This window comes from Chlamydomonas reinhardtii, chromosome 3, assembly GCF_000002595.2.
Source record: "Chlamydomonas reinhardtii strain CC-503 cw92 mt+ chromosome 3, whole genome shotgun sequence".
Lineage (NCBI taxonomy): Eukaryota > Viridiplantae > Chlorophyta > Chlorophyceae > Chlamydomonadales > Chlamydomonadaceae > Chlamydomonas > Chlamydomonas reinhardtii.
In genome coordinates this window covers 5,429,160-5,444,116 of record NC_057006.1, presented here as the reverse complement: position 1 = coordinate 5,444,116, position 14,957 = coordinate 5,429,160, and the positions used below count along the sequence as shown (strand labels likewise).

The 14,957-nt window shown below is 60.0% G+C and overlaps 4 protein-coding genes across 4 annotated transcripts; 1 reads left to right on the top strand and 3 right to left on the bottom strand.

Moving 5' to 3' along the window:
- Positions 1–56: 56 nt before the first annotated feature.
- Positions 57–4,686, bottom strand: CHLRE_03g185200v5 (uncharacterized protein). The gene is made up of 7 exons (XM_001691942.2): positions 4,002–4,686; positions 3,753–3,908; positions 3,253–3,361; positions 2,611–2,816; positions 2,288–2,390; positions 1,886–1,991; positions 57–1,500 (listed from the first exon to the last, which is right to left on the bottom strand). Exons 1-7 carry the CDS (start codon positions 4,318–4,320, stop codon positions 1,255–1,257), a joined length of 1,245 nt encoding a protein of 414 aa, XP_001691994.1. The 5' UTR covers positions 4,321–4,686; the 3' UTR covers positions 57–1,254.
- Positions 4,687–4,824: 138 nt separating this feature from the next.
- On the bottom strand, positions 4,825–7,095 carry CHLRE_03g185150v5 (uncharacterized protein). The gene is made up of 4 exons (XM_001691943.2): positions 6,248–7,095; positions 6,026–6,083; positions 5,813–5,875; positions 4,825–5,565 (listed from the first exon to the last, which is right to left on the bottom strand). The coding sequence occupies exons 1-4, from the start codon at positions 6,922–6,924 to the stop codon at positions 5,329–5,331; spliced, it is 1,035 nt and encodes a 344-aa protein (XP_001691995.1). The 5' UTR covers positions 6,925–7,095; the 3' UTR covers positions 4,825–5,328.
- Positions 7,096–7,186: 91 nt separating this feature from the next.
- Positions 7,187–9,883, top strand: CHLRE_03g185100v5 (uncharacterized protein). Its single transcript, XM_043061096.1, has 7 exons — positions 7,187–7,561; positions 7,841–8,044; positions 8,145–8,330; positions 8,513–8,743; positions 8,925–9,014; positions 9,168–9,191; positions 9,307–9,883. Exons 1-7 carry the CDS (start codon positions 7,355–7,357, stop codon positions 9,514–9,516), a joined length of 1,152 nt encoding a protein of 383 aa, XP_042926225.1. The 5' UTR covers positions 7,187–7,354; the 3' UTR covers positions 9,517–9,883.
- Positions 9,884–10,205: 322 nt separating this feature from the next.
- On the bottom strand, positions 10,206–13,516 carry CHLRE_03g185050v5 (uncharacterized protein). The gene is made up of 7 exons (XM_001691944.2): positions 13,289–13,516; positions 13,120–13,197; positions 12,496–12,879; positions 12,213–12,307; positions 11,721–11,996; positions 11,252–11,554; positions 10,206–11,081 (listed from the first exon to the last, which is right to left on the bottom strand). The coding sequence occupies exons 1-7, from the start codon at positions 13,298–13,300 to the stop codon at positions 10,781–10,783; spliced, it is 1,449 nt and encodes a 482-aa protein (XP_001691996.1). The 5' UTR covers positions 13,301–13,516; the 3' UTR covers positions 10,206–10,780.
- Between the last annotated feature and the right edge of the window lie 1,441 nt (positions 13,517–14,957).

The following is a 14,957-nucleotide window of genomic DNA, read 5'->3' as shown; positions in this document are numbered from 1 at the left end:
GAATGGCCCTAATACCGTGGGGGCATGTCGCACCCCTGGAGGGCACTATAAGCGGTGCAGATGAACGCTTACAGATTGATCACCAGCCATGGAAGAATAGACTGCTGCGGAGGCCCAGCTGCGCTTACCATCACCACAAGCCCGCCCCGTACATATGTTATTTGCAACGCATGGAGGACTGGGGCACGTTGTCACGGGCAACAATCGCGCATCCCGCCGCCGACGCACCAGAGCAGTCGAACGCTGCAGGACACCTGACCCCACGCCACCGGAGTCTACTTTATTTTCCGCAGTTCCATCTGGCCTCGCATACACCGGACGCGAATACGACCCAGCACACACATTGCACATGGCTATGGTACAAGGCACAGTCAATGCCACACACATACTGCGGCACAGACAGATGAACGAAGCGCAAGCGAACCCGTCCAACCTTGAAACAGAGAGCAACAGACCATGCATACCCCAGAGCGGCAACAGAGTGATTACCCCTGCCATTCTCAGCACATCTCTGCGGGTTAGTCAAGGAAACCTACAACAAACTCTCTCGGAGGATGCCCATCCCGCCCTGTCATACTTCGCGAACCTAAGACGGCAACATCGCACCTCCCCGCGCCCCAGCAGCGCTCATGTGTCGCGGCCAACGCCCGCATCAGCGAGCACTTCTGCTTGGCATGCCGATGCCACAACCGTGTGCCCATTGCTTCCGCATCAAGCACGACCTGCAGCAGCGCCGGCGGCAGTCTCGGCACAGGCCGTCGCAGTTCACACTCGTAGCACATTAGGTGATGCCCCGATAGCCACACGGCCACCAAACGAAATCGTGCACAGCTCCCTATGCCAAACGAAGAACCCGTTACATTCCCGCCCACACACACGCTCCTTTGGAGCACCGCAATGTGCACAGGTCATGCGATGCTTGCATCCATCTTCTGCCTACAGAATGATACCGGCTCTGCGCCCGCGCCCCAAAATGGGCGCAAGCGCCTCCGCGACAAAACCTCGTAACTCCATCTACAGCTCTTCGGCTCCAGCCCGCAGCTCCAACTTCAGGCCCACCAGGCCCGCAGCCACCCAAGCCCCAGCAAACGCCTGCTCGCTCAGCTCCGCGCCAGCACCAGCTCCGCGCCAGCTCCACCGCTTCTCCTCCTCCCCCCACACTGTCATGCGCCTCCCTTCTTTCTCCTGCTCCCGCTCCTGCTGCTCCTGCCGCCGCCTGCCCCACTCCGCAGACCACAGCTGCTGCTAACGCGGTCAGAGGTTGGAGGCGATGGTGATGTCGTCATCCGCACTGGACATGGAGTTGGGCGTGTTGCGGATGACGCGCACCTTGGCGTCATCGCCGCCCTCCTCCGGCGGCACGATCTCAATCACCTGGACCGGCCGGTTGAGCACGCCGTACGACATGCCCACGTCGATGCGCCACACCTGGTTCTCACACTCGCAGTTGACGCCGCCCAGCTGCGGCGTGTGCCCCACCACCAGCCGCTTGCCGCGGACCTGAGGCGGAGGGGGAAGGGACGAGCGAAGGGAGGACCAGTTCGGTTTAGGTTTTACGCCCGGGCAAGCGGGCTTGTGGTTGCGGGGTATGCACGTTGCCACGAGCGAGGAAAGAAAAAGATCACGTGAGGTGGCGCCGCCCGCAAGCCAGAGCACCCCTGCAACCCGCGTGCCTGTCCTGTGCTGTTGTGCACGCCACCGAGCCCGGGCGGCAACATTTATCACCGGCGCCGCTCGCCCTGCTGCTCCACGACGCCTCGGCCCCCTCCCATAAGCATTCCCGCTTGCAACTAACGGCTCTGCCTGTGCTCCGCTCGTTGTAGCTTGGTTTGGTTTAGTTTGGGCTGGTATTTTTAACCCCCCCGTGCTCCTGAGTCAGCCCCACCTTGGCGAGCGCCTGCTTCAGCGCATTGCAGGCGTGGTAGCGCTCGTAGGGCGTGGCAAAGCGCTCTTTGGAGAGCGTGCGGTTCCACATCACGCTGTTGGCGTCACTGCTCGGGCGAAAAAGGCGGCAACAGGAACAGTACCGAGGTCAGGCGTAATCGCACTCGGTGAGCTGTCACGCCGCACCTTGGGCAGCACGGCCTCTTGTGGCAAGGTGCGACATGACGGCAAGGATAGTCCGTTGCAGGACAATTTGAGGACCATGTCAAAACGCCCTTCCATTGGCAGACGCCGACCTTTGGCCTGCTGCATACCGTGGGTGTAGCCCAACCCGTGGCCCACCAACGGCTGCCGTACACCTAAAGCAGCCTGACGCCTGACCTCCACGACTGTCACTACTCACCCCATGGCCAGGAAGGGGGGCTGCGCCTTGTTGCCGTCCGGGATGTCGTCACCGCGCATCCACGCCGCCACCTCACTGTTTAGCCGCTCAATGCCGTACTCCACTGCGGTGCGCGAAACGCCCGAGCAGCGAAACAAAGCCACGTCAGAAGCTGTTTCTGACACATGCGCCCATGTTATGGTAGCTGGGTGCTGCCTGCTCTTCCCCACAATATGCAGTGTCCAATGCGCCAGAATCCAGCGCACAGCCGCAGCCCTAAGCCCTTGCATTCGTGCCCGGCCGCCACGCCTCCCCCCAACCCGCCCACCCGGCGCCCCACTCACCGTGTGTAGGCAACAGCCCTCCGTGCGCGAACACGGTGTCGTTGACGACCAGCACGGTGGGGTTGCGGCTGAACTCGCGCGCCAGATCACCGCCGGGCTTGTACAGCGAGTAGCGCACCTTGGCCACCAGCTGCCAGTCCTTGAGGTCCGACTCGCTCAGCCCCGCGTACAGCGCGCTTTCCGCGAACGCGCCCGGAGTCACGTACCTGCGCTCCAGAGGTTTGTGGGAGGACAGGGGGCGGGGGCAGGAAGTTGCGGGAGGTTGCAGGAAACGGGCATGCGTAGTTGCAAGGGGTGTTTGGTGCCGTAAAAGTTGTTGCGGCAGGCAGGGCCGTGACTGCGGCTTTCGATCAGCGCACAGCCATACAGTTTCTGACGGCTGCAGGAGCCTCCGGCAGTCCGGCAAACAGCGGCAGCCCCACACCGGTGGAAAGGCCAGTTGGATGATAATGCGCCGCCTAAGACTTATTCCTCACAACGTATTGGAACCGCCCCGCACCAACACTCCACATGGTCACCCGTCCTTCACCAGAACTAGAAGAGCCCATTACTCCGCACCACTGTAATGTGCAAGGTACCGACATCAACGGCAGACTCTGAAATGCTGCCCAGCCTGCAACAGCCTGAAGCCCGCATGCCCACCTGAAGTCTCCGCATACGTTCAGGGATTCGTGGTTGCCGTTGAGCATGTAAACGGCACCGCCCTGCTTCCGCGCCTCCGTGTCCAGGTACCGCAACAAGTTGATGATGCCTGATGGGAAGGTTGGCAGCAGTAGGCTCCACATTTTAAAGCAGTATTGTCTTCCCTCTCACAGCGTGTTCTGCATACTGTATTACTGGGCTTTGCGCCCAGGGCCTAGGGCAGGACCGCAACACCTGACCGCACGCTGCTTTGCTTTGTGCGAGGTGGCAAATAACTGCACCACACTCGACATGCACCCGAGCTGAACGTACGCATTCCTTCATGGTCAGCTTTCTAACTGGACTGGTGTAATGAAACGTGCCATGCTGAAACGTGCCACGTGGGCAGAGCAGAACCACGGCCGGCGGGGCTGCTTGCACCTGCTGGCACGCACCCGGCGTCCACGCTCACCCCACCCCCAGCGGCCCCTACAGAAGCCTTAGTGACATCCTTTACTCACCAATCTCCACGTCCCCTCGGTCCAGCACGTCGCCGAGCTGTACCACCACCGTGTCGCCACCCACCCACGAGACCTCTCCCTCGTCGCTGACACTGATAACACGTCCGAGCTTCAGTGCCTCAACGGCTTTGTCGAGGTCGCCGTGCAGGTCCCCAACTGCATGAACAGGATTGAATGGTCGGCAGCCCGGTCGCAGGAACGTGCGGACGGCATGCGAAACAATGGGTCCGAAAGCCATGGCTTGCTTACTTGCAATGATCCTCCCCGTGGCTGTCACGTAGGTTGGCGGGTCAAGCGCGCTGTTTCCTAGGACTGTTGTCGACGTTGACGCTTCCTCGGTGGGAGCCGCTAGAGTAGCAGAGGCTGAGGCCACCGAGGAAGGGTCCGCAACGCTCCGTGCGTGCACTAGGAGTGTCGCTCCTGCTATCTGTTGTAGCAAGTGACGACGGCTGCCTCTTGACGCGCTGGGCCCAGTCGCCCGAGTCGCACGAGGGCGCACTACCGGCAACACTGGCGCTGGCGCCGTGCGCTGATGCCCACGGAGTTGGCGCTGCATGCCAAGCGCCATGGCTGCAGGTTGTTTCGCGAAAGAAAGGCGAGTGGCCCTGTGTCAAGCTATGTGAGGTTGGTGTGCACAACTTAACGCGTTGCCTGATGCTCAATGCTAGTAGAAAACCGAGGCATCAAGCTGTGTACTTGAGCATTGGAGCTATGGAACTATTTTACTCGAGTTGAGTCTGCACCCGATGCAAGGGATTTGCGACCACTCGCTGCAAACCAAGCTATTGCAAATGCCTATTATCCATGGATTTACTGCCTATTGCATTCGTAACAAGCACAGTCCACGCCTCAAGCCCTTGAACAACCCTGGCATTCCCGATTCACGTCCTCGGCCCGGCGCTCTCGTCATGGAACCCTACATGGCTATGTCCTTTGTAAAATATATGCTATTAGGTTCAACACTTGATGAAAAGAATGACGCGGGTGCCTTGCTTGCCAGGGGCCAGGTGCCTTGCTTGCCAGGGGCGCCTGGAGATCCAGGCTCTGACCTTGTTGGTTTGAATTGGGTTGCTGAAACCTCTTTTATACAGGGCCGCTTGCGGTGACAAGACGGTTGACGAGCACGCAGTGCAACCAATTCGCGTGCCAGCCCACACCCCAGCAGCCGCACCCAGCCGGCCAGCACTCTGCCGCACTTCAATCCACACGCACTCTAGCTTCCCCGCCATCTCACCTAACCTAGGTTCCTTCACTCTTGGCTGGTGCCTTCATGCGCCGCCCATCCCAGCCACCTCTCTTGAGTTCAGTTCCCACCCCCAACCAAATTCCGTTTGCCCCCCGTGTGCGCACCCCTGGCGCAAACCTGGCCTGCTCTGATGACTCAAGCAACATGCAAACAAACCACCTGCTAGTGCACAGCCAACAATCAAAACCGGAGAAACCTTTGTGTCATCAACGTGCAGACGAAGCAGAGGCAAACCCGGCTCCAGTCAAGATTTGCAAGCAGTCCACAATGCACCAGCACTCGACAGCACGCTAAGCCTACAACAGCATAACGAGCACCAAACAACATGCACTAAAGTCGGAATCGCTCTTCCTTCTCGCTGGGCAGCGGCCCACTGCGTGCTTGCGCCGCTGCGCCAGTGGAGAAGCCGAAGTTTGGCACCCACTGCGTCTCGCGGTCACGATTCTCCACTGGGTCCTCCTTCAGCAGCGTCTGGTAAAGCGTGGTCACGTAGTTGATGCGCCGGCTCTGCACATGCTGCTGCTGCTTCTCCTGTGCCTTGGCCGCCATCCACTCCTGGAAGGCGCGCTGTTAGAACGAAGGACAGCGGGCAGGCGGCACAAGTTACTTATCTAGCGATTGAGCGATACACGACAGGCCACCCCGTGCCGGGTGATGCAGTATGAACCATTTTTCACCAAGGGTCTACAGTATCCCGTAGATGGGAGCTAGCATGAAGGGCTACAGGCGCTGCGCTCAGCATCAGCAGCGCTGCGGCCGCGCCCGGTCCCGCCGTAGCTCCATCGAGAATAATTTCTGCATCCAAACGCCTCACCTCATTTGCTTCGCGCGCCTGCAGCTGCACCCGTGCCGCTTCTAGTACCTTCTCCATGCGCTCCTGCGTTGAACGGAAAAGCGACTCGCAGCATTACGGTACAACTTTAACACGCGCCATGCCCAGGGACACGCGTGTTCCAGCAACGGCATTCCGTACAGCTGCGAACAATGCCCTCCGCAGTCCATGCACGCTGTGCGACTACTCGCTCACCTTGTCCTTCTTCTGTTTTAGCAATGCAGAGTTGACGTCGTGCTGCAGCTTCCAGTCACTGCGCGGGCGAAGGACGATGGGCGTGACGGGCAGTACGAAGTCCAACAGTGCGCCCGTATGCCCATCCAGGATGTTAAAACCCGCAATGCAATTACCTGTATGCAGGACGCTATGGCTACAGCGTGCACAGAGAGCGAGCCCTTAAATTCGCGCCAGACTTACTAGACACGACCTAGCCCCGGCACGGTGCGGTAGACCGCTGTGTTGAGGTAGGTGGGGTCCACTGCGGAAGTGTCATGCCGCTCCCGAGGTTTGGGCTTTGGGGGCGGCGGCGGTGGTGGTGGTGGCTTGTAGTACGTACGGGCGGCTATTGGGTTACGGCTGGGTGAGGCTGGTTGTGGGCTGGCGCCAGCACTGCGGGACGTTGCGCTAGTGCCCGCCCGCTGGTTGATGGGCGGCAATGCGCCTCCTGGCGACGTCGGCTGTTTTTGCCCCGAGCCACTCGTGGAGGCTTCCTGGTGGCTGTCTTGCCGGCTGTCCAGCTGTGTGGAGCCTCGGCTCCCCAAGTCCTTCCGTGTGGCGCCTGGCGCCGGAGGAAGCGACACCGGTTCGTCGCCACTCCCCTGCTGCTCAGCGGCACCCCCGCCCGATGTGTTTGGTCGTGACGACTTCCCCTCCTCTAGCGATGGCAGTGCAGAACTGCTGCTCGCTCTTTCGACGCGGACGTCCGGAGCGGACTCTGCATGGCCCTCGTCCGGCGCGGCCGGCGCGTTTGTGCCCGCAGTCTCTGTCAACGACTCGGGCTCCGCATCCGCATCGTCATCTCCTAGAATGTCTTCAGCATCTACATACGTGCCCAGCGCCTCTGTCTCAGCCCCTTCTGGGCTTGGCTCAGCCATTTTGCAAACGTCAAATAGCCGTGGTCGCCTATTGAAGACAAGTTAAGATTTCTAGCATAGTGTGTTAAATGACTGCAACTAGACACTGACACGCTTCTTTGACGAGGCGGGCTTAGAACCGAACTGACTACACGGTGGCCTGAAGGTAACAGGTTAATGTGTGCGTGCCGATACTCCTACAGTGAACGGGAAGAGCTTTGGAGCAGGTTTGGGAACGCTGGTTGCGATCGGCAATCACGCATGCTTTTGAAATTGCTGTGGCACCCTTGGGGCAGTGCGGAATGCATAGCATACTATTTTAAACGACTGTGCTACCAACCCAGCATAACGGAATGACGATACGAGCTTACCGATTGTAATCTGGCTGCCATCATACCAGGCGCTTGATTTGCTGTCCACCTTAGCTCCTTAGGTCTTGACTAGCGTCAGCATGGTGGCGGATGACCACGTGGCTGCAGGGGCGGTCGTGGCGGCTTCGCGGCAAAACACGAGTCTGCAGCACAGCAGGGGCGGGTCCCCGTTCGTGGGGCACCACCTTGCAGGTATGCCCCCCGCGCCTGGATCGGAGGACAGGATGAGTCCCTTCATGGCCATCATACTGCTCTACGGCGTCATGCTGCTAATGGTCGGCGCCCAGGTGCGCGCAGCTCCACGCGTGCGGTGGCTGCGGGCGATGCGGTGAAGGGTGTTGCACAATGAGTTAAAAGCACCGCAGCAAGCGGGGACGGTGCCAGAAGCCAACAGGGCACCGTCAGCAGTAATATGAGGGGGAACGTATAGCTTGACACGTCATGTCGGCACGCACGAGCGGCTAGTGCCGTTCCTAGCCCAGTTTGCGCCGGCTTCTGGCGGCTGATCGGGGCAGGTGCACCGTACCAACATTGGTGACAAATTCATGGTATCTTCTCTGCTGCAGACTGCCCTCTTCTTGTGGAAGAAGCGGCATCGCAAGTCGTACGAGCTGGTGACGCTGCTGGGCCTGTGGCTCATGCCGGCCATCTTCTCCGTGCACCTGCGCTTCTGGCGCTTCCTGTTGATCTGGGCCATCTTCTCATCCATCACCGCACGTCTGCTGCTGGCATGTAGCCGCAAGAAGATGTCGCGAACTACGCCACGCCAGGTGCGCTGGGCCGGTGCGCTGTGATAAAGACCTGCCTGGCTATCTGTACGGACCGGGCTTATGTTCATCTGGTAACGGCTCGCCGCGCTTCTCACCGTAGGTGTACACGTTCTTCCTGGGTATCTACAAGGCCAGCAAAATTGTGGGCGTCACGGGCTACTGCATGGTGCTGGCAGAGCTGTTTGGCATGGGGCCGCTGCTGCACCTGCTATTGCCAAAGGATCTGCCCATAGACCTGGTCTGGTACGGGCTCTACTTCGGCATCCTGGGGCGAGACTGCGCGCAGGTGCGAAAGAGCACAGGTCCATGGGGGCGCTGTGGGAAGGACGGTTACAGGGCGAAAGGGCAGTTCAAAACTGGGCTCAGGGTCGGGGTGACGTTGTCAGCTGTGGGATCGAGCAGCCGATGGGAGCCTTGGTCACCGTCGCTGTAGATGAGGCCAACGCATTATCTTTAATGCATTCTCAGGTGGCAACGGACACGCTGTCGGCGCGCCTGGGCATGGAGGGGCGGCAACTGGTCACGCGGGTGAACAACTGCGGTATCTGCGGCAATGAGCTGTGTGACGAGGTGGTGCCCGCGCGCGGCACCGGGGAACAGCCTGTGGAGCAGCTACCGGGCGAGCGCACCGTGCAGCTGTCCTGCAAGCACTGCTTCCACGACCTATGCGTGCGTGGCTGGACCATGGTCGGCAAGAAGGTGCGAGCGATAGGCAAGCATGGTTAGCTGCGGCCCAATTGAAGATGCTGCGGGATAATCAAGATGTAACGCTGCCCCGTGTGATTAATCACCACCAAAGGGCTGCGGGCTTACCGCCGGCTACTACTTGGTCACCGATTGCTCACAGCTCCTGCTTACCTGCGTGTCGCACGCCCTTCAGGACACGTGTCCCCAATGCGGCGAGAAAGTAGACCTGCGGTCGCTGCTGGCGGACCGTCCGTGGGAGACGCACAACATCACGTGGATCCAGGTGGGTCCTGCAACTTGTGCCTAGATTGCATGTCTTGGCAATTGGCTGGCTTGTGGTATGATTGCTATGGAACGCCCAGGTGCATATGGTAATAACAAGTTCTGACAGTCAACGCACCTGCGGATTGCTGGCCTGTCTTTGTGCCGACTGCAGATGATGGATGGCATTCGCTACCTGGTAAGTGGGAAGCGTGGGCGTCGCGGGGTTGCGTGCGACGTGCAAGTACGGTATGCAGGCCCAGAAACTGAGCTGACCCGCCCGCGTCGCCTTTGCATGTGCCGTCATCGCACAGGTTGTGTGGAACCCCATCATCTTCACGGTGCTGTCGTTCCTGCTGCACGTGTTCGGGCCGCACCGGCACGGAGCGCCGCACGGACCGCCCGGCATGGCGCTGGGTGCGGGCCCGCCGGGGGTGCGGCAGCTGGCGGCAATGGGCGGCAACATCACCGCGAACGCCACGATAGCGCACGGCCTGAGCCCTCCGCTGGCATCGCCACACTAGGACAGCCATAGTGAGCTATAGTAGGCGGGGCAAGCTGGGCCAGGGTTGGCCATGCATGCAGCATGCGCAAGCAAGCAGTGCGCAGCTATCAGGGCACGGCGTGCTCACCAGGACACAGGGTCGATATGATGTGAGTGGTGTGCGTATAGTACAGGATTTTTGCAGTGCAGGGTTGCGCAACAGCTGCAGGGGGAGCAGCTAAGATAGGCGCGATATTACGCCGGTATGAGGCGGCATGGGAGCATGACCCGGTAGGCGTGTGTACGGCTGGTGTGCAAAGAGAAGCCAGCACTCGGCGTGAGCAACGTTTACACCTTGCATATGACAGTCAGCATTCATGCCGTCAATTGTCCATGGACGTGCGAAGGCACTTCTCGCTCCGCCCGAATTTTCCCTGCCACCTATTTACATGCAATAGGCATTAACACATAATAATACGTAGCAGCCGCGGTTTGCGCCAGTATGCTATGTTTTGCCGACGCAGCCCCTGACACCCCTCTGCCCGTCACCTCCCCTGGTCCGCCTCCCCCTCCCCTGGTCCGCCTCCCCCCTCCCCTGGCCCTGCACGCTTTTCTTCGAGCAACGGACAGGGGTGTCCGTCCTTGCCTGCGAAACCGAGAAAACACGCGAGCACAATGTTGGAGAGGCCCTGGAGGCTGGCACGGCATAACAGAAAGCGAGAGCACAAGCAGAGACAGCAGTTGCATCTTTGACGAGATAACCGCGCGCCATGTTGTGCGTCAGCCGGCTTCCTTAAGGCTTAAGCTCGGGACACTCAGCTGCCCTTGTCTGTCCTTGCTTTCTGTACAACCCATTCTGTGGGTTGTGCGCGCTGCCGGGCCTCATCTATACCAGGTGAAGACAGTGTTACCGCTGGCCGTGATATCGGGGACAGTGACAGAAGCAAAGTCAGACTCATCAGCTGACAGTCGGCCACGGCTGGCCACGGTAACACGGTTCTCCTGCTGGTCATGCCTGTGCGCGTGCCAACTCAAGCTAAGCAATATCAGGAATCCAGGCCTTGCTTGCTACTTCACAGCAGCGCTGCTGGTCCTGAGCGCACCGAGGAATTGCCAGCGTACCGCCAGCGCTAGACTACTACCTGAACACCTTTCGCGTAAACCCTCAAAGCTAATGGTACCCACAGTCGAAGCAAACAAACACAGCACCCACTGCCACAGTGGCTCCCGCCTGCTCCACACACTGATAGCCTGGGCCTGCATCCCAACTCCGCGGCCGCTACAACCACTTGGTCGCCACATGCTCACCAATCGAACTTCCGCCGGCCGTGCCACACGGGCGGGTCCGTGCTTGACAGCGTCTGGTTCACCTTGGCCTTGAACTGGTCCTCTACGCGCTTGGTGGCCTCGCCTTCCGCCAGCTTCTCGTCCAGCTCTGCCGCCTTCATATGCGCCTTGGCCACCATCATAGTCTGCAACTCCAGTCGCCGCTGGATGCCCGCCTTGCGATCCGCTGCATCCTTGGCCGCCGCATCCGACTCCGCCTTGGCCACCTCCTCCGCCATCTGCGCTCGCTCGAACGCCTTCTCCTCCGCGCGCTCCAGCCTGCGTGGCGATCGGGCACAACGGCACTTGTTTCATCGGCGCTAGGATAGCGCGCATCGGGGTTTGCCCCCGGGTGCAAACGTCCCTAAACATTCCTTGTCATAAGACAACCATTTGCATAACCCGCATCGTGCCCCGGCTCCAACACTGTGGCCAGTTTCAACCCGCACCTCTTGGCCAGCTTCTCCTGGATCTGGATCTGCCGGATGGCGTCCACCTGCGCCATGAGTTGCCTCCGCGCCTCGTCGCGTGCTGCCAGCTCCGCATCGCGCTTGGCCTCCTGCTCCAGCTGCGCTTTGAGGATGAGCGCGTCCCGCTCCGCCGTCTCCTCGCGCTCCTTCTCCATCATAAGCGCCAGCTGCTCGCGGTAGCGCCGCATTTCCTCACGGCGCCGCTCGCGGAACGCCAGCTCTGCCGCCTCGTCCGCGGCCTCCTTGGAGAGCGCCTCCTGCAGGATCTTCAGGTCCAGCTCCCTGAGGAAGCAGAGGCAGGAGCAGGGTGTAGGGCACAGGCAGTTGGGTATGAAGCAACGAAGACGACACATACAAGGCACGACGCCAAGGCCAGCCTGGGCCAGCTGCGCGCGCACGGCCTGCCAATGCGGTTGCAGGAGTCCTGCGTATTGGTATAGCCACCCACCTCTCCGAGCGCTCGGCCTCCGAGATCTCCATCTGCTTGATGCGGTTGAACTCTTGCAGCTCCGCCGCCAGCTTCTTCATGTTCTCGCGCTCCTGCACATCGGCGGCCTCCTGGTCCGCCGCCATCTGTCGCCACGTGGCGTTGAGCTCCGCGATCTCAGCGCGGCGCAGCATGCTGGCCTCGGCGCGCCGCGCGTTAACCTGGCGCACCTGCTCGTCTAGGATGCGCAGTACCTCCTCGCGCTTCTCGCGGTCACGGCGCTTGTCGTCCAGGTATCTGCAGCGGGGCAGAGGAGCAGGCACGGAAGGCAGCTTAGGGCCACGGTGTAGGGCAACCTGTGCGAAGGCCGCGCTTCAGGGGTTTGTAGCTCTGGCCAGCCTGTGCGTAAGCCGCGCGTCAGGGTTCGTATGCAAAGAGTGGCTCGACCCCGTATTCAAAATTCCCGACAGCAGCTAGCTGCCCGCATCCCCGTACGACAGCTCCAGCACGCACCTTTGCTCCATCTTTTGCCGCTCGACCTCGCTCATCTCGTGCCACATGCGCTTCTCCTCGGCCTCCATGATCCGCTGCGCCATCTTGTGCTCAATCTGGGATGGGCAAATTAGAAGGACACATTGCTGATACCAAGCGGCTGTGCAACCTTGAGAATCGTGCCGACAGAGAGCTGCACACGTGAGCAGCTCCACCGCTGCCACATAACGCGGATCCCAACCGCCAACGCTGACACCACGCATACACGCAGCCACACCGCAGCCAAGGCTCCCCTCCCGCCCACCTGCGCATTGCGCTCCTCTATCGTGCGGTACAAAATGCGCTTCGAGTTCTCATCACGCAGAACGTCACAGCTCTGGATGAACGCCTTCTCGTACAGGGTGGACGCCAGCGCCTGTCGCTCTGCCTCACGTGTCGCTGCCAGTGCGCGCGCCCGCTCCGCCAGCTCCGCCCTCCGCTGCTCCGGCGTCTTCTTGCTAGCGAGCAGCTCCTGGCGCATGGCCAGGTCCTCAGCGTCCAGCTTATCCGCGAGCCGCTGCCGGCGGGCGTTCAGGTCTGCCTCAGCGCGCGCCTTCAGTGCATCGTAGCGCTGCTGTACCAGGTTGCCCACAATCTTCTTCGTGGTACGCGCCTCAAACTCCGCAACAGCAACCATCTTTTGCTCAACCTGTAACAAGTCACAGGCAGCGGGTAAGGGGCCCGAACGACCGTCGGTCACGCGTGGGCACACTCGCAGGTGGACTTGCAGTGGGGTCTGAGGCCGCTTCAGTTCGCTCCCTGCAATCACGCTCAACATACTCCGCTCGTTTCGTCATATAGCACGGCGACTGCTCCCCTAAGTATGGCCCGCTCTGCATCACGCAGGGGGGGGCCAAGTGCAGCGCCACGCATGTCCTTTGCGACCTACCTTGCGGTCCGCCTTTAGGTTCGCAAGCCGTTCCTCCAGCTCACGCATCTTTTGGATGCGCGCATCCGGAGGCGCCCTCTGCAACAGTACACAGACCGCGGACAAATCGTTCGCGATACACGGCTCTAACAAACTGTGTGTTCCAATCAAGCACGGGCACTGGGCTTACCGATTTGTTCATTATGCTGTGGTCCCGCTAGTCACAGAGGTCCCAGCTGCTGAATATGGCAGTGGGCAGGCCCCCCCGCAACAACGCAGTCGCCTTCAGATCGATCAATTTGGTTATTCAACACTCGATAAAGCTGGGACGATACAGAAGGGGCCAAAATAACTAAGAACAGGTTTCCTTAGTTCCGCGGTCTTCGCAGCTCCGTCAATTCTTGCTGTATGGAATGCCTTGCAATTTAACGACAATTGTATTGGAACGACAACTCTACGTCGCTCGTCGTCCAGGGCACGCCATGGAAAACCCCTACCGCTGCGCAGTACCCCGGCTTGCCCCTCCCCCCTCCGGCCGCCCCGTGTCATGCGTGCACCGAAAGGGACGCAGCAGCACGTAGAATCCCGTGCACAGGCGCAGGTGACAGCCGCGGATCAGATTCCAGGGCGTGACGGTTCGAGGCTGTGGGAGCCAGCACACAGCATAGGTTGTGTCCCTCCAAACGCATACACTTCTGGCTCTGTCATTACGGATGTCCGCACTGTCAGGTTCAAGGCCACCGCGCGCGCAACCCAGTGCACAGCTATTGCATCTCCCCACATGTGTTCAGGTAGCGTTACGTTCTGAAGTCGTGGTGCAGACCTCGCACGAACATGTGCGCATCGACCACTTGTCCGAGCACCATATTGCTACGACGTAGCCTACTGCGTCAAAAAAAGAGCATTCCCAACTTGAAACCGATAATTGGAAATGCGCTGTAAACGCGTTGGCGTTACAGCGACACACTGAAGTTGGCCTTGCTGTCGCACCACACTGCAAGTGGCCTTGCTGTCGCTAGTGCGACCTTCCTTCACGGGGACTCTTAAACCTACCAGTCACTGCACAACGTAATACTATTTCACAGTGCTCGCGCTCTTCTGCGCGGATGAGGGCCCTCACAACAAGTGCTGATGTGACGCCGCTTGAGCGGCAACACATTATATGAGCTGGTTATGGTCCAAGTATAATGAAGTCCTTTACATTGGGAACCTCTGTGTACTGACCCGCCCGTCCAGCAACTCAATCCTGTCGCCATAATCAAGCTTTGCAATATAGGTGCCAGCGTTTGCACTTTTGCATTCTCCATGCTCGTCATTGCATAGACCTTTGTGGGTTCGTCCTGCACTTGCGCGTTACTCCTCCGCTGAACTCCGTCCTACCGCTGAGCTTCTGTTTTTGCCAAGTTTCGCATCGCTACGCACATATTCCAGAGCGTAGTTCTCACATGCCACTCGCCTGCTGTGCTCGGGTTTCCCGAGAAATAACTCAAGGTAAAACTGTCATAACCGAGGGGGCCCCATCCGGGAACTCGATGCGACCGCAATGGCTTCCGCCCCTCCCCCTTCGGGGGAAGGGGCAAGCCAACCCCTGAGACGCAGACCCCGTCCGCGCACCCCCGCTCTCCTCCTTACATCCCTGATGAGCCATTCAGGATACGCAAACCGCTTGCAAGAATGCGCGTGTAACGGCAAACCCGGCGTGGAGGTTGCCCGCCGAACAAGCAGGCCGAGGTTTACGGGAGTCAGGAGTGGGGGGGAGGGGGATTCAAGGGAGACGCAGGGAGACGAGGGGGCGATGGGACAGGGACAGGGCACGGGGACAGGGGGCAAGGTTGGCGTAGTCACGTAGTGTGCAGCGT